Source organism: Sylvia atricapilla, chromosome 1 (assembly GCF_009819655.1).
Source record: "Sylvia atricapilla isolate bSylAtr1 chromosome 1, bSylAtr1.pri, whole genome shotgun sequence".
Taxonomy (NCBI): Eukaryota; Metazoa; Chordata; class Aves; order Passeriformes; family Sylviidae; genus Sylvia; species Sylvia atricapilla.
Window position 1 is genome coordinate 82,252,976 of NC_089140.1, and position 27,362 is coordinate 82,280,337.

At 39.4% G+C, this 27,362-nt stretch overlaps 2 protein-coding genes across 2 annotated transcripts in view; one reads left to right on the forward strand and one right to left on the reverse strand.

The window, feature by feature from the left end:
* On the reverse strand, positions 1 to 12,043 carry SRD5A1 (steroid 5 alpha-reductase 1). Its single transcript, XM_066326731.1, is given in 7 exon segments — positions 1 to 848; positions 3,021 to 3,171; positions 5,245 to 5,346; positions 9,192 to 9,358; positions 11,436 to 11,861; positions 11,863 to 11,956; positions 11,959 to 12,043. Coding segments are annotated over 7 exon segments (1,092 nt in total). The 3' UTR covers positions 1 to 781.
* NSUN2 (NOP2/Sun RNA methyltransferase 2) overlaps positions 12,042 to 27,362 on the forward strand; it is a 19,809-nt gene continuing 4,488 nt past the window's right edge. The window contains exons 1-12 of the mRNA XM_066326717.1: positions 12,042 to 12,361; positions 12,498 to 12,602; positions 12,712 to 12,817; positions 13,417 to 13,488; positions 16,046 to 16,130; positions 16,910 to 17,102; positions 17,525 to 17,599; positions 18,695 to 18,825; positions 21,793 to 21,866; positions 24,832 to 24,962; positions 25,539 to 25,635; positions 26,738 to 26,913. Coding sequence (XP_066182814.1) covers positions 12,042 to 12,361; positions 12,498 to 12,602; positions 12,712 to 12,817; positions 13,417 to 13,488; positions 16,046 to 16,130; positions 16,910 to 17,102; positions 17,525 to 17,599; positions 18,695 to 18,825; positions 21,793 to 21,866; positions 24,832 to 24,962; positions 25,539 to 25,635; positions 26,738 to 26,913 — 1,565 coding nt within the window. The remainder of the gene's footprint in view (positions 12,362 to 12,497; positions 12,603 to 12,711; positions 12,818 to 13,416; positions 13,489 to 16,045; positions 16,131 to 16,909; positions 17,103 to 17,524; positions 17,600 to 18,694; positions 18,826 to 21,792; positions 21,867 to 24,831; positions 24,963 to 25,538; positions 25,636 to 26,737; positions 26,914 to 27,362) is intronic.

Here is a 27,362-nt window from a genome sequence, read left to right on the forward strand (position 1 = left end):
TTTTTATAAAGTTAGGAAACATTACACAATTGTCAACAGTGCTAGATTGGTCTAAGTATCCTAAGTAGACTTCTAAAACCAGTTTAGAGTGAGAAGACACATATTGCATATTGAGATAGGTATAAATTTTAAGAGGTAGATGAAAATAATAACCTATTAGCAGTACAACTTTTATTTAAATATCATTAAATATTGTTTATACAGTGTCCCTATAGTTTTAAGAGTGCAAAGAGAAGGAAAAACACTGACTCTCATTTAAAAGCAACTGTATTAATCTAATTCCTTGGTCTAAATCACCAGCTCTTCTGGAGATGCAGGTGAGGGTAAACAAAAGGATTAGAAAGGCAGGGGAAAAAAAATAAAATCAACCCTGTTTGTGTATGTAGGCAGAACCCACCATCCAGACTGCAGTGAGGGTGGCTGAGCTCACAGCACAACTGTCAGGACAGCCTGGCTGCATTGAGTGGAAATAGTAGAAGCCCCCACAAGCAGAAAAAAGAAGCATCAGAAGTCATGCACAGTACTTCCCATGATGCCAATTCAGACTCATTGCCTAATCTGTTTATGAAGGTGCTTCACTGCTGGAAAAGCATTTCTGTTCCTATTCACCCTGTCCATCAGATTTCTGGATTACCATTAAGAGGAAAAAGCAGTAAGTAATAGCAGCACTGATGGAAAGGATTTGTCACAGTGATGATCTGAGTGTGTTGCTAACCTGCCAGCATCTGTAAAATGCTGGCTGTTACTAAAACCATCCATCTCAAAGTGTTAAAAGCACAGCTCAGTACAAAAATGGGATGACAATTTTTCTGTCCTTTGGATAGTCTTCAAATTTCTCAAGGTACCACCTGAAAAACAAGGAAAGAAATCTGATGAGTACTGAGTCTTCAAAACACTATTAAAGAAATTAAATAATTGTACAATGTGTTGAATCCATATGTGTTTTTGTCTACAAACAAAAAATAAAAAGCCTTTAGAACCTACTCTGGATAGAAAAATGGCATTTACTGCACTCACCCTAATGACATCTCATCACCAAATACAACAATACTAAGTTACAGCTGTCAGCAATGGGAAATGAAACCAACAGATCTGGTGAGTTATGTCAGGTGAGGAATGAACTATTGTTTCAAAATGTATATTGTTACACATCCTGAGTAATACACACTTGAGAATTAGAGGGAGCAAAATTTAAATCAAAAACATGTCATTGCATAATGACTTCACATGGAAAAGCAAGGGATACTTCACACACTGGAATGAGAGTCCCATTCTGCATAGAAACATCTTTGGCTGCAGTTAGAATTTGGGTAATCAAACTGAACATGACAAATGTTGCACTGGCCTTATTGCTAACACAAAGACCATCACTAATTACAAATCCAGACAATAAAAACAAAATGCTGAGCACTAGCAGATATGTGTTTTCACCTTCTATAACAAGCATGTTTACTCCCATTTTTTAATCTTTTACTGAAACATTTTGAAAATTCTTCTGCTTCTCTGAAATGAAAGAACTAAGTTCTTGGGCTCCTTGAAGGTGCAGATATTCATAATATCAACAGCTAACTGCAAGATCAAAGCTGGAATAAACAGAACAAAACATACAATGCATGATAACCTACATCTAGGGAATACAATTATTCCCCTATTAATCCATTCCAATCATCTATCCCAAGTTTTTTAAATAAACTAAACTAATATGTTTCTTCACTTAAATGGATTTGATATTTTTAGTTGCTTGAGGTTTTTTTCCTGTACCCCTCTTCCACCTTCATGCATTTTTCCTTTAGTGTAAATAGCTTCCTCTAACAACATTTAGCTTTTCTTGATGTTCTGAAAGAGTGCCATCAGGGCTTAAATTTGATGGAAACCAACCATGGAATTTGAGCCTGAAGAACATACTGTACAAGGAAAGGCAGGAGAACCTGTCCTTGCTTCATCTGGCAAGGAGGTGACACTCAGGACTCAATTAGATGAGCCCTGGGCAACTGGGCAGAGCCTTGTGGTTTGCCCTGGCTGGAGCAGCCACAGCAGTTGACTGGACAAGCTCCAAAAGCTCCTCCCATCTCAAGATACTCTGCAACTCTGCTCACTAATAGCAGGTGATGAAACAGGAAGAGATGGTCATAGGCAACAAGTTTGGAAGGCTCAGGTTGGATAGTGGAAGAAACTTGTTCGCTGAGAGGGTAATACAGACCCGGAACATCCTACAAACAAGGGGCAGGAAAACCTCTGTTTCTGGAGGTTTTCAGGACTCCATTAGACATAGACATGGCTGCCCCTACAGATGCTCAGTATTTTTTTCCAACCAGTTTTCTTCTTAAACTCATGTTTATTTCCTCTTATGCCACTAAGTTTCAACATGAGAACCAAAGCGGGAAGGTGAAAATGACCAAAATAAAATTAACACATCAAAATCTTTTCAACCTGCTATTAATAAGAATCTTTTCATCATGTCTCCCCAAGCTATGGTCCTTCTTGTAAGCAAGAAAGCTGCATTATAAATACAGTACATGAGCAGTCAGAATGTTTAGAGCAGAGACTTCATTAAATATCACCTGCCAGAACTGTTTTCATAATGTCCATACAATTGATTATAGACAATGATACAGACATGCCTATAAAGTGTGCCTGTTAAAGACAACTTGGGTGGTTTTCAAAATTTAAATTTTAGAGAAACAAGTTTGAGAAAAGAAAGTATAGTATTTGATTAATTAAGGCAATATTGCTAAACTCGACTGTAATCTTTACAGATCCAGGATGAACTATCTTCATTTAAACATTGTTTTAGCACCTTGTTGTACTCTGTTTTGTACTTGTTTATGCTCTGTAGTATTCTGCTGAAATTCTGCAGCACTTAATCTTCTTAGAGTATTCTCTATCATATTCTGCCCTACAGCAGCAGTGTCTTTCACAAAACTTGCTCTGCAACATCCCTATAGGATGAGGTATTATTTGTGAAATGGAAATGCAGTGTGGCATAGAGACAACAGAAATGACAAGGCAGGAACACTTACTTGTGGTGTTGTCTTGCCCTTGAACCCAGGATGAAGAGAGTACACAATGCAAATGCAAAGCTTTCAATGGTGCAGCAGGCAAGGGCAAACCCAAACCACTCCAGGATCTCTCCGAAAAAGTTGGCTCCACTGACATACTCAAACATTCCTCCTGAAAGCAGGACAGAGTTACTTCAAAATACCTTAATCAAGATGTCCAATGTTATCTTTTCTGTACACCAAATAGGAGCTATATCACAAACGTCTCTATTTAATCTTTAAAGGCAGTGGAGATAGTGTTTTTCAGTTCAAGCTGTACTGTGAAAGATCAGACCTCACTCTATGACAGACCTTCTGTAGCTCCACTTTTCCTCTTTAAATAAAGAAAAAAATCCAGATTAGCATCAGAGGCAAGTATATGCCTTTGCAAATAATGACTTAATAATATATTCTTTGATCATATAGAAACATTTTTAAAAATATGTAGAAATAGAAGACATACTCCTCTTGAGTCCCAGAAAATACTCATAGGGTTAGTTAGCCTACAATTTTTCATTTCTTCGAGTATTTTAGAAATTAAGTTAATTATGAACAATGCTATTATTATCAAGTAAAGTTCCAAATTTATTCTCTACCTTACAAAGTCTATTGTATAGAAAATTGTGCATAAATAATTGGTACTCAGCTGCTGACTTAATTTATGAATTCTTAATTCATAAATTAAGAATTTCACCCTAATTCCAAAGTTGGGGTACAAATTGATAACATCTCAGCATGTGCTTTACCAGTGGGGCCAAACAAACAAGTATTTGGCAAATGTAATAAAGGACATGTTTTGACCTTGCTATAATTACACTACTTTTGTGACAAAAAAAAAAAAAAAAAAAAAGAAAAAAAAAGAAAAAAAAAAAAAAAAGTGAAATTCTGGCAGTCAAGCTAGGTAAGGTACAATGAAAAGTTCAGCTCCTCCTGATCTTACAGCAAATAACATATTTCCTTCAGAACCTTTTCATACACTGAACACAGTACAGTATGTTCATATTCATTTTTCACATGAGCACTTCAATTTACATCTATTAAAACTATAATTATTTTCACCTTCTTGGTAAAAAATAACAGCCTAGCTTATATACCTTAGTTCTTGCAGTTTTATTAAAAGAAATTAATAACCAAGAAAATGCAGCAACTGGGAGAAAAAAATGTAGTGCGACAATAGAATTCAGAGGTAGTACTCTCTTTCTGATCTCAGTGAGTGTAATGTACCCGGAAGAGTGCCTGTTTCCAAAAGTGTCAAATCTTAACACTTCCACATAGGCTCTATAAGAAAGCCTTTCATATTCTCCATTTTCCCACAAAGGCCAGATTTTATAACGACAAATTTATCTGTATTTCTATCCTCTTTTTCCTGTGTCTCCTTTTCCAAAATTGTTGCCGTTCTCCGATTATTTTAGGTACCTCTCTCTTCATATATGGGACATGAGATGGGTCACATGCTGAGTACTTTCTTCATTCCCCTCCTGCCCCCACACTGAGTCAATAATTTAGGTCTTTCTTCTCCACCCACCTGCTGATTCTCTGAAAAGTTGGGCAATGTTGTTACATTTTTACCCCTTTTTAAAAAGATAGCCAACATTGATCAAGAAACCCAAAGATTTGCACAAGCCAAGTGATATCATGAAACCGATTCCTTACAATACTTGGCTTAAGATGAAAACAAGATGTTTCCCAAACTATAAAATAACTTTCTGTGGTAGAAAACAAAAGACTATTTTCACTTGCCTCTTATATCATAAATTACTATCACCTCTAAAATACACCAAGCTTTAGATGGTCATTTTTACACAGAATCACTTTAGGTTGAAAGGGATCTCTTGAGATAATCTTGTCCAACCACCACTGTTGAAGCACGATCAGCCAGAAATAGGTTGCCCAGAACTGCTCTGGTTATGAGTCTCCCCACAATCTCTCTGAGCAACCTGTTCCACAACTGTGTATTTGACCACCATCAGAGGGAAAAAAAAATCAGATATAATTTTATGTATTTGAATTTTGTGTCCACTGCCTCTGGTCCTGTCACTAGGCACCACCAAAGAGACCCTGGTTCTCTCTTCTTTGTTCTCTCCAGTCATGTATGATCTCCCTGAGCCTTCTCTTCTCCACCCTGATCAGTCCCAACTCTCTCTACCTCTTCTTACATGAGATATACTTCTTTTTGTTGTATTAATGTCTGTACTATTTTACTTACCTCTTGGTATCTTGTAACCAGTTTCCCCTGGTTTTCTCAGATTTCTGAGAATATGATCAGAATGAATATTGATGGCCATGCCAATCAACCACCCTAACAAACCTGAGAGAAATATTGAAAAAAACTGTATTTAGTGCACTGTGTTTGTTCAGAAAACAAATTACAGTCAGATATCATTAGGCATATTATCTCAAAGCAGTAGTAATGTAAGCAGCATAAACAGTTCTGGTGACATCTTGCACAGTCCCAGTCCCACACTGTGCTCCTTAGTCAGTTGAGTTCACAGTATCAACAGCTCCCTAGATGGGAAATAGCACTGTAAAAATGAAGCTTATTCTTATGTTGCTAGACTTATATAAATGTACGTATGTACATATATGCAGATGCAACATGTATGTTTCCCCAACTTCCATACAGAAAAACAAATACGCTAAAATTTTACACACTGAAAGAAACAGCCATTTTTAATCTTCCCAGAGGGACACATCTTAGCCCCACTCTCCTTCTACTATTTTACTGATAGCATATCAAAATTTCCCCACCAGATTTCTGTGCAATAAAAGGAATACAACTGTCAAGGAATTAAGCGTATGATTTACTTGTGCCATTCAGCAAAATGGTTTAGCCATTTATTACAGCCTTTCACAGAAAATGAGACTGTTGTCACATTCTGCATCTTTATGTTGCCACGAGGATAGGATAAATCAAAAGGAATTTAGGGTTAAAATTTTATCTCTTGGCAACATGTTACCTGTTATCTTCCTTTGAAGGCCACATTCCCTGCTGATAAGGAACAGATAAGGTCTGTATTTTGAGGTTAACCAGAGCCTCACCTCAGATTCTGTGATTCATTTTTCCAACAAGATACAATTATCTGGAGCATCCAGACACCTATTGGTATTAGGGAGAGACACTGGCAATCCACATCCCTTGCCTACAAGATTATATCCAGATATGGGCAATGCATACACACCCTTGAGGTCTCATGTGTGTGAAGAGTGAAAAGGTGACACGTGCTTAATAACCTGATTGCCAGAAAAAAAGCTTCATACGACAGTTGAGATGCTCTTTTGTAACCTGCACCTTGTGACTTACAGGTGCTGTTCTGCTTTGTAGAGCTGCTGCTAAAAAAGTGCTTTGATGCACAAAAGAATTAGCTATCAACATTCAAAGGAAGCAGCTGAATAGGGACTAAAGGAGTAAGAAAAGACATGGCATGCTGCAAATGGTTTGAAGAAGCTAAAGCAAGCAAAGGAAGAAAGGAGCTTCCAGCTAAAAGTGCAGATGGACTAGGAAAGGACACAAAGATGAGGCACAGAGATGTTAGTGTCCTGTTTGTAGCAGTCACCACTTAAGGGTACCACAAGCCCTCTTGGTAAATTCACAAGCTCTTTATTGGCATCCAGGTGTAATGTTCATGATGAAAGATTATGACGTTGCTTTTGGTTTGCAAGCTCATGGTTCTGCATTTGAAGCAGAACATTCCTGTTTCCTCTGAAAATGGACAAGTTCACTGCTCTGAACTAAACCAACACACAGTCCAGAGAAACCACGAGGAAATCACATCAAAAACCATGTTCCTGCTCCAAATCAGCTGCTGATGTAAGTTCTTGGGTTCCCTAAAATAGACAAACTATAAGGTTCCACAGTCGGAGAACACATCAGTTGTTTGAAACTTCTCACAATGATAGTTAATCAGACTGACTTCTCCAAATTTCTGTCTTCACTGGAAATTTATCTCTTTTCAGCTTCCAGATATAGAACCTTTGTTGGCCACTACTTGTAGACACTCTCTCATTTATCTTCCACATGCAACGTCATATAGCTTAAGAAATATCATATTAACTACCAGGAAATGCACTTTCTTGCTATTGTTATTTTCTAATATCTTAGTAATTCTTTTTTAGTAATTTTAAACAGAAGCTTAAAGACACTGTCAGACATTTTTGAAGTATTAGAACATAATAGTCCAGTTGTTCAGGGAGTACCCAGTGTACAATACTTCACTTTGGCATTTGCTTTGATCAAAGCCATAAGTATAAACCGCAGGTATTTGGAGATGCCCAGCTGGGATGAATACCAAATAGCAATTATAAGTTGCTAAGATCCAATTATGTTGATAGGCATTACAAAACAAAACAAAACAAAACATCAAAAGATATTCCAATTACAGGAATTAATAATAATTAAAAAAAAAAAAAAAGAGGAAATCTTCAGTTTAGCTGTTTAATGGGCATACCAAATATTATCTCAAGATTTGCTAAAATTACAGCCTCAAAAAATCAGCAATGGTCACACTATTAAAGTGGTTGATACATATACCAGGAATCTTCACTTTCTTATTTTTCAGGATAACTTTTTAAAGCACTGTATTGACTAACTACAGTCACCAGAGCAACACTTCCCCTGTGTTTAGTGGTACTAGAAATATATATATGCACCTATTTCAAATTGGTATTATTTGGGAAAAAAGCAAAGAAACAAAACCACAAATACAAACCAAACTATTCATATACAGAAGTATTCATAGCTGAAGGCAGATGAACCTAACTATTGTAATACATTTACATCTTTCAGAAATCCTAGAAACGTAAAAAAACCCCAAAAACCCAGAAGAATCTAAGGAACCTTGAGCAACAAGTCTTATTAGGTTGATTTTTTTCAAGTATTTGTAAGGAGGAACGGATTTATGGCTTCTTAATCATGATTTATTCACAGCACAGTATTGAGATATCTTTTGACTAAGGTACAAAAACTGCCTGGCTTCAGTCTTCAACAGTTTTGATCAACATTTTTTTTTTTTTTTCCTAGATTCTGATCTAAGGAGAGTGGAAATTTGAAGTGACCAAGAAAATTTCAAATATATTCCGGTGCCCTCTGAAGTCATTCCCTTGTACCTCAATTTCTCTATTTTTATCATAGAAACAGAGCTGCCTGTTAATCTTGGCAAGGGAATCTACTTAGATTGAAATTTCTTCAACCTTACATTCATAACAGCATTTAGCACGGTTGTCCTCTATTGTCATCCACATTAACACTGGAATAAAGACAAAAATTTCTTTTTTTGTTGTGAAAGGCTTGAGAAATATAGGAGAAACACTAACTTGCTTTGGCTACAGAATCACAAAAAGAAGGGTACTGACTCAGATCAAGGATCTACACAGTTCAGTACTCTGCCTTTGACAAGGCAAAATATTCTAGTTTATCTTCAGATGAAAATGATCTTTCTGTAAAGATTTAATTAGGAAATGATACTATCATTTTTACAGTAGGCAAAAGTAGATGCCTAGGAAACAAAAGAGCAAATAAAATACTTTTCCACTAAATGCCTTAGTCTTTTAATCATATCCATGGCTTCAAGTATAAATGTAACCTCACTTCCCAATTGGGAGTGAATGATCGACCCCTCCACCCCTTCCTTGTGGGGGCAGTTTTGTGATTTGACAAAGCCACTCCCCAGTTACAAGGGTAGCTGGATTGCTGCCTGTGTATCCAGTGTGGATAAGCTGACACCAAGGACTTGCAGCATTTGCCATGGTATGTTGGTAGTTAGGTATGTCCTGGCTAGATTTTTTACTCCATGAATTCATTTACTTTAGTTTAGTCTACATGTTACACAGAAAATCTTTGCTTCTTCTAAACATGCATGCTGCTGGTTCCATGTAGGGCTTCAAGTTTCTGTGTGAAAAAAAAATACATGACCTGGACCTGGATTCACTTGGCTGTTCAGGAGTAAAGATGACAATCAGACCATCTAGCACTGCAGAAAGAAGTACCAGTTCACAGTTCAAAAGAAAATGGGGTTAAAAGGCAGCCACACCAATGAGAAAATTATGGGAAGACTTATAAAAAGGCATTGAAGATACTATAAAATCACAATAAAAAATTAATAGCTGTGATGACAGAGGAAAATGACACCCGATGTTCTCATAACAGATTTAATTCACCTGTAATGAAGCGTGAATCAGCCAGCCAGCCTGGAGGGTAAGTTGCATAGGTGGTTAAGCTTCTGCCCTGCAAGTACCCGTTGAAAACACAGAACAGAAGCGCTAACACAAACGTGAAAAACGGTGTTGGTTTTCCTTCACGGATCAGAAGAGGAAAGATGAGTGCCCTACAGCAAATAAAGAAAAGAAAATTTATTGTATTAACCACAAAAAAAGATAGTTTTGAAGTCCAAACACTGTCCACACTACTCTACTTTTCAGATTCTCAGCACCAGCCCTTGGTGCCTGTTTGAAAGGACAGCTGTACTTGCTTTAAAATCTAAAACATTCTCTCTTTTTTGCCTAATTGGCATTACCAGATCAGTCCTCTCTCCCATGTGGCAGAAATTTTGAACTTTGTATTCAAAGCAATTACTTTGGTGAAAGGAACAAAGAGAACTGATATTAAGCACAGTCTCTGTTATTGTTCCTAAATCTTCAGTTGTATCATCAAGCTTTCTGAGATGAGCTAGGACTCAAGATCCCTCCACCAAATTCCCACAGCACTTCTAGAGGGAAAGTCAATTCCCTTAAAATTAACTTAATTGACCTCAGTTTCCTCCCTACCCTGTAAGCCAGACATTAATTGCTTCACCTTGACAATTTTGGTCTACTCTATGACACCTCTAGAGATGTGACAAACCCACAATTGCCATCCCATTTGGGAAAGGAATCTTGATTGCTTTTCCTGGGGGATTATGCAAGTAAACAAACTAGCTCCAAACAAGAAGAGCCGGTGAATATTTTGTGTTCTTTCTTGTGGAACTAGCCAGCTCCCAATTGTCTATTGATTTAATTATGATCTATAATGATACAGAAGCAGGATCACCGTAGCCTGAGCATTCTTCACATGTTTTCCATCTACCCAAGGATGACTGCTTCAAAATAACCTTTCCAAAGGAAGTCCAACCCTAGCAGCATCCAAGAAGAGCAATAAATTAATTACAGGATTATTTAAAGCATGCAATGCTACAACAAACAGACTAGAAAACAGAGGTCTCTTCCAGTCTACGTCCAATTACAGAAGAGTCCCTCAGGTTTGGCAACAGCAACAAGCAACTGGAAAAAAAAAAAGAAACTGCAGCACAGCGCTCAGCTTTTTGTACAAACCATTGCCTCACGTTCCTAGCTATTCCCAGACCTCAGGGGTGAGTTAAGATCCCATGTAAAAGCTAATGTCTTCATGCTTAAAAGAAGGAAAAGGGAGAGCAGTAACACAATTCCAGGTTTTCAAAGGTAGCCTCCATGCCGGCCATATGTCATATACCTCCCCACCACAAGGCTGTGGAATACTCTTGGTCAAAACCAAGAGCTTTTCTCAATAAAAAACAGAAAATAAGATACCAGCCACTCAAGTGGCTTAAAAAACATGACAAATCTACCCCTCCTGTCTTGGTGGCAAATTTACTTGTGGAGTACGACCAGTAGCTACTGTCCATACTCCACAGGAACAGCAAGATCACACCTGGGCTCCAGCTGCCTTCCCCAAGCATTTTTACAAAATGCCCGAATACTGTTGACTACCTGGCAACACAGGGCACTCAGCTTTGCCAGTATTTTAACAAACCATTGAATATGCTGTGCTGCAGGAAATACGCAAGGCTCATCAAGTCCAACTCCTGCAATGAACGCTGTGTTGAAAGACAGTGTTGAACAATATAACTGGAAAATAACTATTGTTTCGCAGCATCAAGATTACATCAGTACACTGATATAATAATTATTTTTAATAGTTATACTAATATAATTATATCAGTACACTGAACTGTCCTTGTTGTAACGCTGTGCTCTTAAGACATCCTGGTCAATGCCTCGCTGAAGCGGGAGCCACCACGAGGCACAGGAGCGGCACAGGGATGGAGCGGCGCGCCGAGGGAGCGCCCAGGGCTCCGTTTGCACGCCGGAGCATCGCCGTGCACAGCACAGCGCGCACAGGGCAGCCAGCACCGCATCGCCACGGCTATTTACCCAGCCACCCCAACAACACAGAGCGTCTCCTCGCGTAGCAAAGCAGAAGAGATGTCAGTGACTACTACATTAAGTAACAAGCGCGAATTAACACAACCTCAACCCCTCCGGTCGGGAAGCAGCAGGTATCCCTACGAAGACGGGTCCCTTCTCCTGCCCCCATCCCGGCAGGGAGCCCCGCGCTCCGCCCCGGCGCCGCCGGAGCCCGCGGGCAGCGCCGCCCGCCCGACCCCGCACCTGTGCGCGTAGTGCAGGAGGAAGCAGCCCAGCAGGACGCGGTTGGGCCGGGCGGCCGCCACCGCCCCGCCGCAGGCGGCGAGCCCGAGCGGGACGAGGAGGGAGGGCAGCTCCTGCAGCGCCCAGGCGGGGCGGGCGGGCAGCAGCCAGCCGAAGCGCCGCGAGGAGTACCGGCCGTAGGGCATGGGGATGAAGCGGAGCAGCAGGGCGGAGGCGGCGCCCAGCGCCATCAGCCCGTACGAGAAGAGCTCCAGCAGCCGCCGCTCCTCGGGGCCCTCGGCCCGGCGCCACAGCGCGCACACGCCACCGTCGCCGGCAAACCCCATCGCGCTCCGCCGCCTCCGTTCATCTGGCACCGCCAGTGGCCGCCGGGGGCGTGGCCGCCGCCGCCCCGCCCGTTGTGGGTGGGGCCGGGCCGGGCCGGGCGCTCGGGAAGTTCCGCCGGGAAGCGGCGCCGGGAGAGGGCGGGTCTGCGCGTGCGCGCCGGCAGCACGCGGCAGCCGCGCGGTGCCTCCGGCCGAGCGGGAGCGGAGGCGGGAGCGGCCCCTCTTCCTCCTCTTCCTCACGGCGGGGCGGCTGGCGCGGCTCGGCCGCCGCCTGGCTGCCATGGGCCGCCGGGCCCGGGACCGCCGGCGGCAGCAGCAGCAGCAGCAGCGGCAGGAGCGGGGCGGCGGCGGGGACCAGGCGGTGAGAGCCGGGCCGGGGGAGGCGAAGCGGGGTAGGGAGCGCCGGGGCCGCCGGGCTGACGGCGGCGGCGCTTTTCTTCAGGGTTGGGCCGGCGGCTACCCGGAGATCGTGAAGGAGAACGAGCTGTTCGAGCGGTACTACCAGGAGCTGGGCATCGTGCCCGCCGGAGAGTGGGACGCGTTCATGGCGGCGCTGCGGGAGCCGCTGCCCGCCACGCTGCGCATCACCGGCTACCGCAGGTACGGGCTGGGGCTGCCGCCGGGAGCCCACGGCACCGGGGTGGAACTGCGCGGTCTTTGGGGCTCCTCCGACCCGAGCCATCCCGTGATTTGTGATTCTCCATCCGCTGTCCCTCCGGGTGTCTCTCGCATGCAGCCACGCCAAAGAGATCCTCCACTGCTTGAAGGAAACGTACTTCCGAGAACTGCAGGACCTGGAGGTGGATGGCCAAAAAGTCGAGATGCCGCAGTCGCTGAGCTGGTGAGTGAGCTGGAGGCGAGATAAGGCATTCTGCATGTTCCCGGCAACCAGCCTGGCTCATCGGTCTCTTTCTTCTGCCTGTGTTCTTTTCCCATCTCTTTTCCACCAGGTATCCTGAAGAGTTAGCCTGGCACACTAACCTGAGTAGAAAAATCTTACGCAAGTCCCCACAACTGGAAAAGCTTCATCAGTTTCTGGTTAGCGAGACAGAATGTGTAAGTTTTGGATAGATCTTGATTTTTTTCTGGTATATCCTGAGCAACACTTTATTTAAATACATTATGAAAGGTGGAGGCTGCCTTTTCTCTCAGAAGTTGGGTAGCTCAGAAGAATCTGGATTTTGTGTTGCAGTTGGCAGTGATGCATCCAGTGATTCTGGTGTGTAACTGCAGCTACAAATATTTGCCTAAACTAATTGCATTTTTTTGTTGTTTGGGGATGTTAAAATGGGTCCCTGTAAAATAATCAGTTGCTGTTAGAAACCAAATGTTTAAATCTGATAAAAAGCGCATGCATGTGCATGACAACATTTAAGTGATGGATGCTTTTGACTTTATTTGAGCCAGTTTCTCCTCTCTCTTGAGAAGAAGCTACAGAATTAATACAGTTGGGTAAATACACCATTAGAAATTATAATTGGGTGAAATACTGTGATTTTTTTTTGTTGAAGTCTAACAGAATTTAATTCTAAGTTTATCGTAGTGTGTTTCTGACTGCTTTGTTATTTTACTACATAGCAATTTTAAAGTTTTATTGCAAAAGACATGCATTCTTTCATGGAATAAAAACATTTATTTTCTTTATTCCTTTCAAGGGAAATATCAGTCGTCAGGAGGCTGTTAGTATGATCCCACCTCTGCTGCTTGATGTTAGCCCTCATCATAAGGTAAATCTAGACTATAATGTATACTAAAGTTTGTTCCCTGAAATTAGCTTAATTGAACTACAAATCACAAGAGCAGTATCAAGGCGATACACGGTTCTGTTTCATGTTCATTTTATGCTTTCTGCACATGGACAGCAACACTCAACTAATGTTCAGATCACAAACACACCATCAGAGGAACATCTGCTTTTTCAGCTCTATGTAATACCCTGCAAAAAACACTTCAATTTTAGGCAGTTGCTTAGTCTTATTTTTAAAGTGTAGATCCGTTTAGCTGCATCTGAGTTACATATTCTTGTTACAAAGTAAGGTGACTGTTTTTAACTTCCTCTCTCCATCACGCTGTGAACAGATGTAGTTTTCAAGATGCAAGTGATCATATGTCTTAGATCTTATGTCTGGATTTCGCTCCTCTATGCCTTTTGAAGAGGCTGAAAAGTTCTTCTCTATAAATAATCTGTTAGATGGAATATTTTGGGTGAGCTCAAACATGCTGTTGGTGGTGGCTAAAAACTATAGGGTGCTAATTTTAACTGAAGTGTTTAAGGAATGCCCATGGTATTTTCTTATGGCACACCATAAGAATGAGACTATCTGGTAACAAACTTTCCATTCTAACTTTGTGATGTTTTCATACTCTCTGCTTGTTTGGAGGCCGAATTGTCAGGTGGCCTTACTCTCTTAATCTGTTAAATTAATGAGCTAGTTGCCTTGCTGTCTCAAGCAGCCACATGTTCTTCTTTCTTAAATTTTCATGCTGTATCTTAACATTTTATGTTTATCAGACTTTTAACATGTGTTTTAAAGACTAGTTTGTATGCAGTTGTTTTTATATTAACATTACTTAGCCTACATAACTTCACCTTTTTTTCTCCTACTTTCACCCAACCCAGTGTATGGCAGCCATGACTCTTTCATGTAAGGCAAGGTCTTCTCATCTGTTTTAAGTGAATAGTAAATTGAAAGTCTCAGTCCTGATGTGTCACAGGTGTATTTTGATTTTTGTCTGGAGTTGAACAGGTGGTGAACATATTCATCTTAATGTAAAACACGAATTGTGGGGATATTTTTGCATACACCTTATGTTGTATATGCTAACCTAGTAGTATATAGGCTTTACATTGAATGTTTAATTTGGGTGAGTATTGCAGCATTTTCCAGAATTGTGTGCAAGATTTCATAAATCAGACTAAGAACAGGTTCTTTATCCTCTCTAGTGCCAAAACAGCAAATGTTTAAGGATGTAATGAAGCCCCGACTTGTCATTTAGGACCTTTTATGGTCCTTAGTGCCTTAGCTTAGGAGCTGTTATGACCAGAATTGCAGGTTATTTTGCTTAACCAGCATGTTCTGTATGTCATGTCTAACATGCTGATTCCTTCTTCACAAGGATAAAATTAATGATTGTCAGACCTCCCCATAGCTGTGTTCATTTTTGATCTTTTTTTTTCCCCGTTTAGTTTTCCCCCACCAGTTTCCCCCATCAGTTTTAGACTGTGTTTAGTCTTAGATATTCTTCATTATCTTTTGCATTATCTGCAAAAGTAGAAAACAGTAGCATCACATCTCTTAATTTAAACAGGAGCACTGATACTGTCTTGCGAAGTGTGTTTCATGTTGTGTTAGCACTGCTGCATGGCAGCATTTAGCACACATTCTCTGGAGCTCTCTTGGTGTTTCTCTGGGGGCTGTCTTCTGGTTCAGTCTGGTTTGTGCCAGGGGCTTGCTTGAGGATCTGAGCAGATGATTCCCGTCCTTTATCCTGTTGCACGATCTCAGCTGATTTTTACTGGAGCCAGAGGTCCAGGAGATAGACATATGTTTCTGAAAATCTGTAACTTGGCAAGAGAAAATACTCTATTAAGAGAACAGTGTGAGATGTCAGTTCTTTTGCTGTGAAAGTGACTCTACCAATGACTCCATCACAAGCCCAGTTAGTGATTAATTAGGATGGAGAAATACACTAGAATTTAGGTGTTGGTGTCTTTGCTGGTGTGTTCAGCTGCCCTAGGGCAGTTCAAACACTTCCCAAGTGCTTCTTCCAAGATAAAGAAGCAGGAGACATATACTGGCCTGATTCTGTGCATTGAAATGTAAATGTGTGGGGAGAGAGAACAATTAGTTTTTATAAAGTCTGTATAAACTACTGTCTCTAATTAATTTACTAATAGTTTAAAGAATAGTACTACTTGCTCTTGAATGTAACTTTGTCATTAATATATGTGTATATATGTAAAGTTGCAGATAACTTCAGCTGGAATTGTTTGTGATCTGATAAAAGGATCATATCCCCAAATCTGTATTCAGGTTCCTCTTTCAAATTTTATTTCAGCTGAAGTTTTTGTTCCCTACAAACTAAAGTCCTTATATTTTCAACCTTCAAAGGTAAAGCATACAAATAACAGGATTGTACTTTGTTGGTTTTTTTTTCAATTTGGTATTCAGAAGAATCATAATTCTGCATGTTCAAAAATATTTATTTTAAACAACATAGTAAATTTCTCAAGTACTGAAAAAGTACAAGGCAGGACTTCTTTAAACTTTCTTATGTTTGTAGATTCTAGATATGTGTGCTGCTCCTGGATCTAAGACTGTACAGCTGATTGAAATGTTGCATGCAGACATGAATGTTCCTTTTCCCAGTAAGTCAAAAACTAAAAACTTGTGACTTGGATTTTCTGTTTTTTTCTTGTGGTAGATTGTTTTTAATGTCACAGATGAGTAACTGCAATTAACTGCATATTGAATTCCCCAAGGGGTTGTTATGTGAGTAAAGGTACCCACATTTGATTTGATTTGAAACTTCATGGGCTTCCTTTGTGTGAAAAACAGACACGAATTATATGTATCATTACAGTACATGTGATTAGAGCTTAATTTCTGTATGTAAATCAGATTTACTTCGTAGAATGGTGGCCTGTGAGCCTCTGCTTTCCTGCAAACACTAGATTAAACTGCTTTAGATTTTAAGAAATTGTGATATTTATGGGTTTTGTAATCTTCAGAGTCTTTATTTTTGTTAGATGCTCAAAGAAAATACTACCCACTGGTACTGTAAAGTTGTAGAGTGTGGATTCTTTCTGCCTTGTACTTAAATTTGCTGATGTAGAGATTGTCTTTAGTGACAGTGGGGTTTTTTTCTATTTTAGAGGTTTTCCTTTGAAAAGTTGAAGGGCCCTTGTCTGTGTCTTACTGCCACAAGGATCAGAGCTAAAACTCCTGGGCGTATGACACATCAGTTAACCTTCAAGATGCTTGAAGTTATTTTATGCTCAGTAAGGGCTCCCCTATTTGTGAGCAGTCTATAAGTAAAAATCTCCAGTGAAAGGTTTACAGAACTTTCGAAGATAAGATAATAAACTATGTAAAATAATTTATCTCTTGAATAGTAAAGCATTTTCCCACTACTTTATGTTCCCAGAGGGTTTTGTGATTGCCAATGATGTCGACAACAAGCGCTGCTATTTGCTGGTTCACCAGGCTAAGAGATTAAACAGTCCATGCATCATGGTGGTAAATCATGATGCCTCCAGCATTCCTAACCTACAAATAGATGTTGATGGAAGAAAAGAGATCCTCTTCTATGACAGGATTTTATGTGATGTCCCCTGCAGGTACCTTGCATGTGAACTTGAATACAAGTGGATGCTACTTCTTTAAGTGCAGTGCTAAATTTTTTATGCTACTGAATTGTGCCTTTTGACTAGGATAGTGAGTTACGATTTATAGTAAATTCTGCATTTCTTTTAAGTGTGGGGATACAGAATCTAGGTTAATTTTTTCATTCCAGGTGGTCCTTAAAATTGATCAGTTGAAGGGCTTCGAATTTTGACCTTATGTTCAAGACACTGAAATACAAAGATGGTGGGGAAACAAAAGAGAACAGTGTAGGAGAACTAGTTATAGTTCTATAATTATAGTTCTACAACTATAGTTATAAGGGAAAGGAACTGATATTTTGTGCTGTTATAAATGACTTGGATATGGAATGAGTTTTACACACAAATAATACAAATATCTTCAATCTCTGTTGTAGTGGAGATGGAACCATGAGGAAAAACATTGATGTATGGAAGAAGTGGACAACACAAAACAGTTTGCAGCTCCATGGGTAAAAATGCTTATTATTGCACATCTGCGCTTCTTTCATTTTTCTCTCCTTTTTCTGTATCTTTACATCTGCATGCATTCACATGTTAATATATGACAAAGCAGAGACTAAGAAGAGTAATTTTTCTCTCAAATCCAGAGCTTAGTGCCATTGAGAGGAAATGTTGGGGTTTCAGATGTGAGGAGGGAAGCATGTGAATTTAAATTGCTCGTATGGTCACAAATATCTGACATGGAAATATTAATTGAATTGATTTAGACAGGATAGCTAATAAAATGGAGCAAAATACTTGGTTGGGATTCTTAGCATTTAGGCAGGTAAAATACTGTTGGAAAATACAGTAAGTTGTAACATTTAATAGTGATATTTTAAAGTCTTTAGGATTCTAGACATCATGCACAAATGGTTTCAGTTACCTGAGATGGATTTATGTAAACTGATGGTGAATGAGTACTTAGCCTAGTGCAGGCACATGGTAAAATGTAGTGACTTGAAACAGATGGAAAAACTCAGGACATTTTACCTTGTATTTTTAACAAGCTGGGAATGCATTGGTTACTGTGACTCAGCTGACCTATGACTTTTTGGCAACTCATTCATTATTGCAGGTTTCATTTTAGTTGGAAGTATGCAGGTAGGGTCTAAACTCATGGTCCAGCTCAGTGATATCTTTCTCAGAAGGCCACTGCTAGTTAAGCTCTGTTGTCCATAATATTTTTAATAGTTGGATTACTTGTCATTTTAACTGGATTTCTGAGAAGAGTCATGCTTTCGGGTGTTATTTTTCTAGTGTTGAGTACTTCATAATAAAATTGATGGGGCACTAGAAAGAACAAAATACAGAAAGTTATGTTCAAAGTTATCCTGCATTAGTGTTAATGTTTGACCTAATTGCTGCTTTAATTTAAAAGATGTCACTGTGTGTCTGCAGTATAGATAGCACTAAGCTGACTCAGTTTAGCACTGACTCTAATTTGTGTACTGCTGACAGCTGTAGAGCTCCCCAAGTGCTGCCTTAGTCCATGGAGAGCTGTGTGTCTGCAGTAAAGCTTTTTTCCTGAGTGATAACTGGCTAGACCAAGAGTGTTCTGTCAGATTGCAGTTGAGAATTGCAACCCGTGGTGTTGAACAGCTGGCAGAAGGCGGGAGAATGGTGTATTCCACATGTTCCTTGAATCCCATTGAAAATGAAGCTGTGATCGCATCTCTGCTGGAAAAGAGTCAAGGTGAGAATGTGAGCTTGGACAGAGTGGGGAACTCTTTGGTTTGGGGTTTTTTTTCCCCCCCTCAGCCCAAAAAAAGGATATGTGTGTGATGGTACTAGTGATAAGTGTAGTGTGGGTAATATACTGCTAATTTGCAAAACTGTGGAAGTTTTTTGGTACTGTAGGATTTCATTAATGTTGCTATGAGTAGTTTCTTGAATGGATGTGAATCAGCTGCAAATAGAAAACCTGAAGAGTTGTGTCAATTATACAGAAGACACTTCTACAGATCAGTGGCATTCAGTCTCTGTTATCTGGCTCCCACTAACTGCTTCCACTGGTTGGGGTCCATGTCTGACATCTGTAATTCCTTTGGAAAACTCAGTGTGGAATGTTGCTGCTGTGCACTATAGGATTAAAAAGCTTGGAGTGTAGTTAAGCAGTTAGAGCAGAGTAATTGTACACCAGTAGGTAGGAGTCCCTGATACCTTTACCATCCTTTGCCCCACATTTTGACACGCTTGGAATTTTAATGTGTTTAAACTCATGCGGTGGAAAAACTGAGATGAGCTGGGAGGCTGTACTGCGTCACGTCATGATAGTAGAATTCAGTAGTCCATTTAGTTGCTGGTGTATGCTGTTTTTTCTGAATCAATAACCAGAAATTTGGAAATACCAAATTGAAGTTGGCATGAAAAGTTCTACAGACTTTTTAAAGTTGAGCCTTTTACAGAGCAGAAGCAGCTCTATTGCTCCTAGAACTGCACTTAATCAGGAAGTTAGTAGCCTGTTTTGTGTGATGTTTACTTTTAACTATTCTGGCCCCAAATTACACGTGGAATTTCGTTGTCTTAGAAGCAGCACTTTAGCTAAAGTGCTTGCAGGTAAATTAGGAATAGACTGTGTAATTTTTACTGCCACTCTTTTGTGCACTGAGGCAGCCTCATCTTATGTCCTGTGTGGGGTTTTGATCACTACAATATAAGAAAGTCATTAAACTATTAAAGAGCATGCAAAGGAGAGCAACAAAGATGATAAAGGGTCTGCAGGAAAGGCCTGATGACAAGTGGCAGAGGTAACTTGTTCTGTTCAGCCTGGAGGAGACTAAGGGGAGACCTCATTGCAGTTTCAAACTTCCTCTTGAAGGGAAGGGCATATGACCAGTGACAGGACCCATGGGAATGACCTGAAGTCGTGTCAGGGGAAGTTTAGGCTGGATATCAGGCAAAAGCTTTTCATCCAGAGGATAGTTGGGCACTGTAACAGACTCCCCAGAGGAGAAGTCACTGCACCAAGGCTGGCAGAGTTCAAGAAGTGTTTGCACAGTGCTGTCAGACACATGGTGTGACTCTTGGGGTGTCCTGCACAGAGTTGGACTCGATGATCTTGGTGGGTCCCTTCCAACTCAGCTTATTCTGTGATTCTGTGAAAGGACATTTTTATTTAGAAGTAGTTTCTTTGGTAATCATAGGCACATTTCCAGTAAATTATAGTATGCTAGGCTTATTGAAGGCCATAGTAAGCCAGCATTAATTTTAACAGTGACAAGATTGGAAAGCATTAAGAGCTAGTTAGGATAGGACCACAAAAGCACTAGGATATGGAGGCCAGCCATTGCAGCACCTGGGGGAGGGAAATTCAATACTTTGAAGGAAGAACTGGCTATGATGTTCAGATCTAGTCCCTGCTCAGTGGAGGTATTTTGAGCCATACTTAGGGGCTGTCGTGTGTCCCAGCAAGTGAATGTTTTACTTGGAACTTGAACACAGGTGTAGCTTAAGAAGGCAGTAGTAAAGAGGTAGTGCTGTGTTCTGCAGGGGGCATTGTACCTCAAGAATCAGTTCAGGTCAGTCCAGAGGATTTGTTAGTAGTTTCTAGCACAGCGTTACATTGCTGCTTGTGAAGCAGATGAGAGATTGCGTTCCTCTTAGGCATGAAACAGCAGGGAGAAGGCCTTTTTGTACCATGTAGCAACTATTGGAAATTGTAGCACTTCTGACACACTCTTCAGTGACTGATCAGTCTGATGTAGTCTTGAGACATCAGCTGAAGTCATGCTGTAGGGAGGCCAGATATTCAAAGGATGGATGCAAAACATCAAGTGTAATTACATTTGAGATGTCATTTTTTAATTTTTTTTTCAATGAATTCATGTATCTCCTTTTCATTTATTTAAAAAACTCACTTAAGCTGTCACTGTAAGAGTAAATGGTTATAGTCATGTAGAACAAGTTGATAAATTGCGTACATGAGGAAAAGTCCACCTGACTGTTAAATAACTAAAGTATTCAGAATCACAGAAAAGCAATGTTAAAAGTTACTATTTTCTAGGGAGATCCCCTATTTAAACAGTAAATTTTTATATCATTCCTTCTCGACTTTGGGCAGCTAGAAGCTTTTATTCAGTAAATTAAGCTATACCCTGATGTATTTCTTGTAATAATTTGACATATTTTAGGTACATAGTCTTTCGTCATGTTAGCATTGAACAATTTGGAATTTTCCTTTCAATTTTAAAAATCAAATTCTCTTACTGGAATATATTGAGATTGTAAGTCCTTGAAATTAGAATATCATAGGCATTTCGGAAGGCTTAGTTATACCAAAAGTTATTCCCTGAAAAATACTTACTCAGTGTAGTAAATCCAAGTACTGAGTAAATGAGAATAAGAGCGTCAATGATTCCATTGCTTAAAACACTGATTTTTAATAATACAGGTTGTAGAGTATTACTCTGCAGTTGCTACAAAAATAACTAGCCATTATGTTTTGGGTAATTTATAGGTTGCATGTTACATAGTTATTATTAACAGCTCTTCTCACCTTCTTTGTGGTGTAAGTGGTATAGCATTTTATTTCCTGAAGGTTTTAAAAAGTACTGTCCCTAAAATGGCTTAAAACTTTAAAGAAAACTATGTTTGTAAAAGTTAATTGGCAACATAACTCTTCCATTCTGTTTTCAAAACATTTATCTTATTGGGATTTCAGGTGCCTTAGAACTTGCTGATGTCTCTTCTGAGTTACCAGGTTTGAAGAGGATGCCAGGAATTACAAAATGGAAGGTATTTAACCTGATATTTTTGTGAAGTTCTTGGTGTGTGGTAGAGTGTTAAATTAGGGAAATTCTGAAGTGGAACATTCCACAATATGAGGTTGAACTGCATTAATAGCAGTGATTTGATGTTTATGGGAGAGAGCTAAGCTGAAAGTCTTTGCAAGGGTAAGTTTTTTTTTCCTCATCTACTCTCCCCTTACCTCTAGGTTTCTTTCCTCTGTCTCCTATACTTTCTTGCTATAATCCATATTGTGTTGTGGGTATGTGGCCTGTAGATGGCAGCATAATTTCAGCCACTTCTAACGTTAGCCATCTGTCTCTGTCTTCAGAGTCTGTGAATGTTAGATTCTGCAGTTCTTCAGCTGGTCCATTTTGTTTCATTTGGGAGTAAAAGCTGTGAAACTCTTTCTGCAGATAAGCTATAAAGCTTGTAGTGATGTGACTAATCCTCAAATATTAATAGAATCCTGTATTTTGTTCCAGGCCTTAAGTAATTTCAGTTCCGGAAACAAACTAATAGGGAGGGGCAAAAACCCCAAGGCTGCTTCAGCTTCTTGTCAAGAAAGTAGAAGGCCGTCCTAGTAGTGGGGAAAGAAACTGATTAAATTTTACTTATGAGTGTGTGCCTTTGCAATGCCATTGGATTTTCTGTTGTACCATCTCACTAGTCTCTTGCAATAGCAGACAGGTTTATGCCTGTGTACACGCTAATGAGCAAGATGCAGGGAATAAATATTTGTTCATGTTCTGCCACTGGAAATCCAGCTTAGAGACTAGCTGATTTCTTTCTTATAGTTCCTAAAGTTTACACTGTGTGCTTGTACCTGAGGAATGAAGGTAAAATGCATAACTGCGGCTTTGTGGTCTTAATTTTACCTTATTTTGATACTCCGTAAAGCCATTATATATATTTATATAATGATCATTAAGGGTGTATTCTGTTCCCTGTATCATCTATTTCTCTGTTTGCAGTTGAAATATATTTTAAAAACTAGTCTGATAAAATGTGTTGAAAGTTTGCCAGACTTTCTTCAGACCTGATTTGCTGCTACTCTGTATTTTCATGCCCCACTGGCTAGCATGTCAGTGGGGATACATGTGCTTACTTTGGTGCTGTTTTTACTTGTTGTAGTCTTTTGTTCCCTGGTGCACCGTTTGTTTTCTGGGAGGTCTGTGACTGACTGCACTGAATATTCCTGAATGTCAGTTGACTGTAAATCTCTGGAAAGAGGAAAAAACAAATAAGGTTTTGTTCAGGGGACATTTGGATGCTTGGAAATAACATTCAGTACTCCCTCCTTAAGCTAGACGATGAGTGAACTCCAGTGAATTATTTTGGGCTTGAAGGAAGACACCTTTTTAACTCCAGATTTGGTCATCTGTTCCTGCAACACTTTTACTCTTCCTTCTGCTCTAGCAGGTGATCAGTAAAATGTGCAACTGGGAAGAGTTCAGTGTGTTCTTTGGTGTTTTTTCATTCTACCAGTCACACCAACTTACCAATTAGGCTGGTAAACCAAAACTAAACAGCTCCAGACTGCTAGGCAGCTTTTCTGGTAAAGCCAAAATAGTTGTAGATTATTTTAGACTTTGGTTATTTATCGCTCCCGTTGTTGGTTTTTCTCAAGCTTGAGTCGTGACTTCCAAAGAAGAGTGGTTCAGAAGTACAGTCTGTCTTGTCTCCATCTAGCACTATGAAATGTAGCCTGTTTTGACTTGAAATACTAATTCTGTAAGTACAGTAATTTCTATTTCAGGAAATGTAGAAAGGCACAAGGTGTGATCTGATCAGTGGCTGAGAAGTGCCAGACTTCATGATGCTGAAATATGCTTTCCGAAGTTCTCAGTGAATTTTTGTAGTCTAGATAAATGTTACATTTCAGTTTCCACTAAAGCACCTGATTAAACTTTCAAGACAATCACTGTGAGATGTATGAAACCACTTCATCATACTTGCCAGTCATGAAGTTGCCATCACTGCAATTGCTTTACTTTGTTGCCTTAATAACAAAAATGGGCCTTCATTTCAGTGATTAATTTTATGCATTATCCCTGTAAATCCCCATTTGGGACCTTTCTTACAGTAGCATCCAGTACAAAACCAGGCATCTAGAACTCTGAAGTCAAATTTTTCCCTGGCTTATTTTTTCACTTTGGTATCCTTGCATGAAGAGCATTCAGAATGCCTTCCTGCAAGAGTTGGGGCTCTAACCTTTTGCTTGTATCTTAAGAGTCTATCAAAAGCTTTGACCCTTAGCCAGACTGAGGTGATGTCATGTCTACACAGTGTCTTAGAGATCTGTAGATATGTTCTGAGTCCTAAGGGAGGGTACAGATGCTGCAAAATCCATGGGGACATGGTTCTTCAGCAACTCTCCCCAAAAACATCTGTCATTGACTTGTATATGCCTGTGTCATGTAGCTTTCTGCCTACCAAGCTGTTGTGTTGCATATTTCTTATGTAACAAAATCGGGATTCTTCAATTCTAATCTTTACTGGACTGCAGTAGCTCTTTTCCTTTGTATACTGCTTGGAAGCTGCCTATAACACAATGTTTCACAGCCAGTCTCATGAAAAAAAGGAATAATGTATCTTAAATCTGATAGCTCACCTATCTTCCACTGTCCTTTCACTGGATTTTGGTGGTTCACATGTTTTTAGCAGGTTAACAGAGATCTTTGTAGTTGATTCAGCACCAATCTGCACTTTGACTGTATGCTTTTTTTTTTTTTTTTTTTTTTTTTTAAAGCATATGAAGTGGAGTAAAGAGCTGCAGCTGGCAAGAATCTCCTAGTCTTGAGTGCACATGTACAATGCACGGAGAAACAATGCACTTTAAAGAACTTCGTTTTCTATACCAGAAAATAACTTCTCTATTGGGTGTCTGAGCATTGGTTTGCAAGTATTCTAATTAAAACTTTTAAAATGGTGACTTATATTCTTCACTCAATTTATATTTACCCCTTTGAAGGTGATGCTTAAAGATGGACAGTGGTTTGAGGAGTGGAAGGATGTGCCTTCAAACAGACAAACTCAAATACGTCCTACTATGTTTCCAGTGAAAGATGAAGAGAAGCTAAAGACACTGAATCTGGAGCGCTGGTAAGTTTTGCCTGAGTAGATCTTACAAGGATTTGATGTAACGTGTGTGATTGTGGGCAAATTATAATTAGGTCAGATTAGGAATGTGTAGGTCTGAGACTATTTTGATTGCTTCACATGTAATGGCAGTGCACAATATTTAAACTAGTGAATCAGGAGAAATTACTACAAGTTGTGTCAGAGGAATAAGTGTTCACACGAAAAGGTCAAGGTCTTTGTATCCAATAGAAATAAATAGTCAAAATTACTGAAAAAGTATGTACAACTTGAACATATTCACAGCGTGACTTACTTGCTTTTAAAGGCTTTCCATAGCTATTCTAAAAATATTGTTTAGAAATGAGTCATTAAAGCTCAAATGTGAACGGTGAATGAATGTCTTGCGTTGATGCAAGCGATTTTGCCAGAATGCTCTATTTAGAGCCTGTTTCTAGTTCAGTAAATTAAATCTGCGCAATCCTACTAGGAATACTTACCTTGTCCTGAAAGTAAATATAAAAGTGTGCCTTCTAGTATTTTGTGATTCTGAATGCAGCCATGAATGTACTTCAACATTTTTTTTTCTTTTCTCTCTAGTCTTAGGATATTGCCACATCACCAGAACACAGGTGGCTTCTTTGTGGCTGTCTTAATAAAAAAGTCTCCAATGCCATGGAATAAACGTCAGCCTAAGGTATCTTCTTTTAAATTATCTAAAATGTTAATTACTAATAATGTTTCAGGATTTTTTTTTAAAGTTGGCACATAACAGAAGACATACTATAACTGTTCTGTATCTGCCCTTCAGCTATAGTTCAGTGTGTCAATTAAAAATAAATTCCTAAATCCATGAAATACTTAAGAAAAAAACCATGACGATTTTTAAACTAGAAAAGAAAAAAAAAAGGAAGGGGATTTCGAAATGGTAGTAAAATAACAAGATAAATCTTTACCCTAAAATTAGGGCTTTGAAAGAATTACAGAAGCATATTATATTGAGTAGCTGTCACTTCCTTCAGCTGTGTGTGGTCCTCTGCTAAAAGGCTTTTTTCTGCTGGGTTGTAAGCTAATTCTGATGTCGGTTTATCTTACTCTGGCTGGTTGCTCAGGAGTGATTCACTAGCAGATTAGCAGATCAGCAGCATGGGGAATGGATGTAAAACTGTTCAGAGCAGCAGCTTCAGCCATCTGACTTTAATCCATTTGTTGTCAATTGTCTTTAAAATCCTGTCAACAGGATTTTAAGTTGATGTGATTTATTTGATCTCTTAGATTGTCATGGCTGTGAGAAAAACTTCCTGTGTGAATCCCTTTTAGGTGTTTATTTGATTTGCTTTATTAGAACAACTTATGAGTAAAATGTATGTGGCAATATGGAAGAGGGAAGAAGCAAGCACCCTCCAAATAGCTTATGCTGTTCTAGGTTAAACATCACAGCACTCTTACAGAAGGTGTGCAGCAGCAGGATGCATGTGTCACTTGGAGTGTTAGGAGGAAAACAGCAGATCTTGTTTTAAAATAGGCTTCTCTGAGTGCTTGAACATGATTTTGTAGATGTTACAAAAATAGCTTTCTTGGACAGTTGGTATGAAACTATCTAGATCAGTACTAGAGGTAAATGCAATTTATAGTAGTATCTTGATCTAGTAATCAGATTAACTCCCTGAATGGATCTGTTTAAGCACTTGCATACAAATTGACAAGAATTAAGCACATACAAAGAGGGAACATAGTTGCCTTCTGTCAGAAGTTGGATACTACTTTTGCTTTTTTGAAAATACTGTACTTTGAAATAGGTTCATCAGAAATTACCAGAAAGAACAGGAAATACTGAAGTGACAGCAGCTAATTCAGGTAATGGTTCTGACTGTATTTTTGAAGAACCAACACTTGCTGAAAATGAAGAGTCTAAGAAAATGCAAGAATTGCAGAATTCGGACACTGAGCAGAGTAAAAAGGAAGGAGTATGCGGGTAAGAACCACATCTAATTATTTGTTCCGTGACAGCTCTGCAATTGCTGAGTATTCTGTAGTTCTTTTGTGATTTAGAAGTGATGAAGAAAAATTATTGAATTCATTCAGTTATTTTGCATTTCCATGTTTTCTGTCTTGTGTGCGTTTTGTTCAGCAAGTTTGGAAAAATGAGTATTCTTACTAGCATTTGTTAAGTCCTTTAATACTTTCTTCTCTGTTTAGGAAAAAAATAGTTTCAGAAGCTGGAAGATCTGTACTGTCTTCACAATCATTCCATCACAAATCTCTGTTTGTTTTTGTGAACTCTGTTTCAAAGCACTGCTTCACTTCCTTATTTTAACTAGTTAAATTGCATGTAGTGTTAGTGAAGCACAAGAAAATGCCGGTATTCTGTTTGGCATACTGTTGTTACAATAAACCAAATGTTTATGACTAAATGAACTGAAT